Here is a 6,429-nt window from a genome sequence, read left to right on the forward strand (position 1 = left end):
CGAGATGACAGTTGCTGTACAAAACGAAAAAGAGGTGAAAGTATATCTCAAGATTCTTTGAACGCATGTTCTCGTCTTGGATATAAGATCGTTCTTCTTCCTTACATTGAATCGTATGCTTCTTAAACTGACTTTTTAATTAATTAAATTGACCTATTAGTTGTTCTACGATAACAATAACATTATTTTTATTGTTGTAGGAACCATTGGACACTCATTGCAATATGTGTGTCACGTAACGAAGTCTACCACTTTGATTCTTTCGTAAAGGAACAATACGGTCCTTACTAGTCAAATCATTGTTAAATAGGTAGCCTAATCGAAACTATATATGCACACTTAGCTTATTAAATATTAAATGTACATCTAATCTTATAATAATGTGTATTGATGTAGTGGGGATGAAGAAGATTACTTCATCTGGACTTCGACAAGGAAAAGCTCCTGTTTGGTATTTAGTCGAGGTAACATGTAATATTTTTTGCATCCTTTTATACAAACACATAATACACATATAACATGTCATTTATTGCATCTTTGGTGAATTTTAGTGTCCGGTACAAGAAGGTGGACTTGCGTGTGGGTATTACGTCATGAGGTTCATGCTCGATATCGTCAACTATTGCAAAGATGTTGTTGATCTTCGAAAGGTATGTAACTTTTAGGTTTCCAATTGTTGTTTGTTGTATTTCCGGCCTATTTTAGCCTTTTCGCTCCCAAAATGTAGTTATGATGTGATTTAACCTCAAATTCTCTTTGAACATGATTATATGAGGCATATTATAACTAGTATGTAGATTCTTAGGCTTTAATTTGTTGTTGGTTGCATTTCGCGAACGAAAAGGCCAATTCCGGCCTATTCCGGCCTATTTTGGCATTTTCGCTCCCAAAATGTAGTTATGAAGTGATTTAACCTCAAATTCTCTTTGAACATGATTATATGAGGCATATTATAACTAGTATGTAGATTCTTAGGCTTTAATTTCTTGTTGGTTGCATTTCGGGAACGAAAAGGCCATTTCCGGCCTATTTTGGCCTATTTTGGCCTTTTCGCTCCCAAAATGTACTTATGAAGTGATTTAACCCCAAATTCTCTTTGAACATGATTATATGAGGCATATTATAACTAGTATGTAGATTCTTAGGCTTTTATTTCTTGTTGGTTGCATTTCGGGAATGAAAAGGCCATTTCCGGCCTATTTTGGCCTATTTTGGCCTTTTCGCTCCCAAAATGTACTTATGAAGTGATTTAACCCCAAATTCTCTTTGAACATGATTATATGAGGCATATTATAACTAGTATGTAGATTCTTAGGCTTTAATTTGTTCTTGGTTGCATTTCGAGAACGAAAATGCCATTTCCGGCCTATTTTGGCCTATTTTGGCCTTTTCGCTCCCAAAATGTAGTTATGAAGTGATTTAACCTCAAATTCTCTTTGAACATGATTATATGAGATATATTATAACTAGTGTGTAGACTTTTAGGCTTGCATTTGATTTTGATTCCATTTCGGGAAGATATATGTCATTTTTAGAAGTACTAACTACGGTAAAATGATTGACTTTTTGTATATGTTTATTCCTTGGTTGTTTTGCAAGGTTTATGCTAGTTCCATACCACGTTTGAGGAACTTCACCAAAGAAGAAATTGACGAAGTTCGGGATAAGTTGGCGTCCCACATTACCGATGATTGCATAGGATGAGATTTTCGCTCCAACAATGTACTAGCTAGTTTCTATCATCCTATGTACACTTTTTACATTATTTTAATATATTTGAAGTTAATTATTACCTTTCTCCACTTGTCATATATTATCGTATTGCAATTTGCATTTTTTTTCTTGTCCAAGGGAGGTTATGGGTGGGGGTGGGCTGGTGTGTGGGTGCAGGCTGTGCTGCTGGTATGTGCAGGCTGTGTGCAAGCCAAAAAAAAAAAAAAATTTATAAAGTGAAGGGCTGCGCTAGTTTAAACTAGTGCAGCCCTTCTAGCAAGAAGGGCTGCGCTAGTCCTTCACTAGCGCAACCCTTCTTGCTAGAAGGGCTGCCCTTCTAAACTTAGAAGGGTTGCGCTTGTGAAGGAGGCGCAGCCCTTCTAGCTTAGAAGGGCTGCGCTTTTTTCAAAAAGGCACAGCCCTTCCATCTGGGAAGGGCTGCGCTTTTTTGAAAAAAGCGCAGCCCTTCGTTGTGAAGGGCTGCGCTTCTCTAGCGCAGCCCTACTTGAATACTGAAGGGCTGCGATGGAAAAAGCTGCCCTCAAAAAGCGCAGCCCTACATGCCATTTTCAGCGCAGCCCTATAATATTGGGCATTTATATTGCTGCGGTTTTTTTATAGAAACCGCAACAATACATTAAAATATTAATATTTTAATGTATTGCTGCGGTTATCTTTAAAAACCGCAGCAATATTGCTGGTCAAAGTAGTCAATTAAATTTGAAAAAATCTTGTTAACATATGTTGCTGCGGTTTAGTTGGGAACCGCAGCAATATTGTCAATTTCTATTTTTTTTTCTTTTTGCGTCTTATATTTCTGCATATAGGTAAAACCGCAGCAATCACCGCAGCAAATAGCGTTTATTCTACTAGTGAATAATAGTATTTTGGATATTTTTAAATGATAGTTATGAATAAATAATATTAATAATCATAAATTAATAATAATAATAATTAATGATAATTACTAATAATTATTTTATATTATTTGTATTAATATATTAATACTTGATGATGATTATATAATGACAATAATATACTCTATAAGAAGAAAATTAATATTACTATTTTAATGATTAGATTTAATAATAAAATAATATTTAGTAATAAAAATGATGATTGGGCCGGACCGCACAAAATTGCATCATAAACCGTTTTGACGCGATTGGATTGGTTTATGGGCTAAAAACGTGTGTTTATATGTGCTTTTGACCTAAACCATGTTCCTTCTAATAATAATAGTTATAATAATGAGTAAAGCTATGATAAACAAAATAATATGTAGAAATAATAATAATACTTAATAATAATGATATAAAAATAAATAATAATAATAATAAGAGTAATAAATTAGACCAACATAATAATAATATTTAACAAAATCTCTATTAAAAAAATGGAGCTGAACTAAATTGAACTCAGCTGAACTGAACTGAAAATAAATTGAGGAAAACAGGCCTAGTCAGTAGTCACTATTAAGCTAATTTTCTTTTTAATATTACATCTACCAAACTATCGTCTTGTAGACTGTAGAGGGATCCCCGCCAAACACCGTCTATAAAAGAAATGAAAACAAAAAATTCCAATTCGTATGATGATCCCCTCATTATTCAAGTATCGTCCTTAGTTAATTTCCAATTTCTCGTCTTCTTCCTTTGCTAATTAACCAACCTCTGTTTCTTTGCAGACTTTCAGGGTATATATTTCTTGGAATCTTTTTTGCGATTTCTACGGTTTCAAATGTGATTATTGTGTTAATTTCAATTAACCATGTCTGTTTCGGAGTTAACTTCAAAGAATCTTACAGTCGCCATTAATTTAATTCACAAAAATGGCGCAATCATTAAAGATTTCCAATCTCACTCCCAATCAATCGTCGCACTCAATGAACAATGGCGGAATTTGCTGAATTCCTTTGAAACGGTTCATTATTCGTTGGAGAATCGAGTCAGGGAGTTGGAGTCAAAGGAGAGAGAACTTACTTTAATCAAGAATCAAATTGAGAATTATCAGAAAGAGGTTGAATTGTGGCAGAAAAAGTTGGAGTTTGAGGAGAAATCATTGAGTTTGAGGATTAAAAGAGTGGAGATAAGAGAGAAGCAAGTGAAGGATCGGATAAAGGCGGTGATGGAGAGGCAGAGGATGGTGGGGGAGAAAGAAAAGGAATCGAAGGCGGTTTCGGAAGCTATGGATTGTAGTGAGAAAATATTGAAAGAGTTTGCTAATAATTTGGAGTTGAAAGGTGGTGAATTGAGTAAACTTTTTTTAGTGTTGGAGAAGGAAAAGAAAGTGTTGGAGTTGAGGAAGGAAGAGTTATACAATGTGGTTGATTTAAAGGAGAATAAAATGAAGAAAGCAATGGAGATTAAAGAGCAGGAAATTAGTAAGCTCCGCGAAGCTTTGTCACTACTCAGCAAGAAGATGATGTTGAAGGAGAAGCAAATGAATGAATATTATCAACGGGAGAAGAGAAGTGATGGGAATCTGATGCTTTCTCGTTGTCGAGATCAAGAATCTATAAAGAAACAAAATGGTGAGAATAACTAGTATTTGTTATTGAGATAAAAACTTTCATTCACCAACTATGATTTGTATGAAATTAAACACACACTTTCTGAAAGTTATACAATAATTCCTATGGAATGGCTGAAATAATGCTATGCAAGAAAATTATCTGAGGACAAATTCATTTTCATTTGATTTGATGTCTCTTAGAAAATTATGAAAGCTGTGGAGAAAGTTCTTTCTTTTTGCATGATTTTTTAGATACTAATGATATGATATGAGGTCTCTTATAATATTTCTTTAACAGATAAGGTGATAGATTGGTAATTTCTTCCTTTGATAGATTTGTTACATTTTTAGTATAATAGATGAAACATGTTTATGTGGATCTTGTATTCATAGATGACTAGCTAGTAGCTAATACCTGAGATTTGCTTGGTTTTCCAATTAATGTACTACAGTACTAGTATTATAAATTGTAACTATTTGTATACTTGGTACTGATTATAAATTAAATTTGAATGCAAACTTTAGGACTAAAACCTATACTTAGAACTCCAATGCAATAATTTATTGAACGAATATATTTAGGAGGGAAAATCAATTATAGTGGCTTTTACTTTAGTACTATATATAGTAGTGTATCTTAATAAATGTTCCTCGTACCATTATTATCATGTTTGGAGGGTCTCTTTATGATTTTTAATCTATGAGATTCATCAATAATTCCTTCATGGTCTCTGAACATCCTGCTTGTTAATATGTTGAGTGTCGATTTCGACTTGAAGCATCTCCAGTTAATCTCATTGACTTCTTGTTTTCCCTTCTTTTAGTGTTACATGTTTAAATTGGTGATTCAGATATTGCTCATGTAACATGTGCAGTGGATTCATCCTCATCGAAAATCGGTCATGATATTCACTCATTGTGCAAACACATGGATGCTGATGGTGTGCGATCATATTTAATCAAGCATTTTAAGGAACAAAGCATTTTGCAAGAGAAGGTATTGGATGCTATCAGATTTGCACCTAATCCTGGAAAGCTTGTTCTTGATGTCTGCCAAAGTTTCCACCAAAAATACTCAGATAAAGGCGAACTTGTCAAGAACCAAAGCAGTTGCACCTTTCTCTTGGAGCAGTTTAGGAAGTTATCAGCTCCAATCAGACATGATGTGGAAGATGACGCGATATATTTTGCTGATTCTATGAAGGATTGGTTGAAGGGTTATACAACTCCTGCAGATATTTTTGAATTTTTGCAGTTTTTAGCTGCGTTCAAGTTAGCAGGTCGCTATAATGCAGATGAGCTTCTCTCCCTTCTTGGTTGTTTGTATGGTGGGGGTGAGGTTTACCAGCATGAGAAGCAAGCATCATTATGCGGTGCATTGGGACTTTTAGAGAAGATTCCTGGTATGCTCATCCAGCTCGCTCCTAAAAAAAACTTGCTAATATACCCCTTTGATCTTCACAATCTCTGCTGTTAAGAGTTATTGAGAATGTTTCTTTCATTATTTTTCTCTAAAATTCCATGGTATCGTGTTGTCTCCAGTTTGGCTTATATGCCCGATTCAACTATCATCCGAGTGTACATCAATGGTTCTAGTTGCTCTTTAGACATATTGTTACATTATCTGATTATTGTACCTGTTTTTTTTTTTTCTCTTGGCATTGAGCAGGTGTTGTCAAATCTCTTATTGAAGGAAAGAAGCTGCTTTTGGCAGTTAAGTACATTTGTGTTTTTAAGCTCGAATGTAAGTTCCTGCCAGTGCCTCTGCTAGAATCTCATTTGCACCTGTCAATGAAAAGGGTGAATGAGAAATGCAATGATGGAAATCTTAAATCAAAGGTATTCCTTATTCTTCAATTCCGTTTTTCCATTTCTCTGAACTTTTTCTGCAAGGAGTAGAATAAAGGAAAAGTAATTTACAGTAAAATCACTTTCAATTGAAAAACATGTGTTTCTGATCAGTTTCACTGATGCGTCGATTCATCACACTGTTGGGCTTTGTTTTTGTAGATCCAAGCCGATTTGCAGGAATTGGACATTCTTCGAGAAGTAACTACATGCATTGCAACTTTTAAGCTTCAGTCAAGATTCCCACCGGATTTGCTTCTATCACGCATCAAGGAGTTGGAGAAGCAGATAAGTAAGAGAAAAAAGTCTGCTGATGCTTTTACATCATTGAAGAAACGCAGTGCATCTGTAGCA

The 6,429-nt window shown here is 34.6% G+C and overlaps 1 protein-coding gene across 1 annotated transcript; it reads left to right on the forward strand.

The window, feature by feature from the left end:
- Positions 1-3,311: 3,311 nt before the first annotated feature.
- Positions 3,312-6,091, forward strand: LOC104891092 (truncated FRIGIDA-like protein 1). Its single transcript, XM_010676743.3, has 2 exons — positions 3,312-4,246; positions 5,103-6,091. Exons 1-2 carry the CDS (start codon positions 3,484-3,486, stop codon positions 5,702-5,704), a joined length of 1,365 nt encoding a protein of 454 aa, XP_010675045.2. The 5' UTR covers positions 3,312-3,483; the 3' UTR covers positions 5,705-6,091.
- Positions 6,092-6,429: the final 338 nt, after the last annotated feature.

Source organism: Beta vulgaris, chromosome 4, assembly GCF_026745355.1.
Source record: "Beta vulgaris subsp. vulgaris cultivar EL10 chromosome 4, EL10.2, whole genome shotgun sequence".
NCBI lineage: Eukaryota > Viridiplantae > Streptophyta > Magnoliopsida > Caryophyllales > Amaranthaceae > Beta > Beta vulgaris.

Bases quoted from the DNA above. Each gene is read 5' to 3' on its own strand.
- LOC104891092 (XM_010676743.3), top strand. From the start codon at position 3,484: ATGTCTGTTTCGGAGTTAACTTCAAAGAATCTTACAGTCGCCATTAAT. The intron at 4,247-5,102 runs GTGAGAATAACT...TAACATGTGCAG, and splicing joins ATCTATAAAGAAACAAAATG to TGGATTCATCCTCATCGAAA.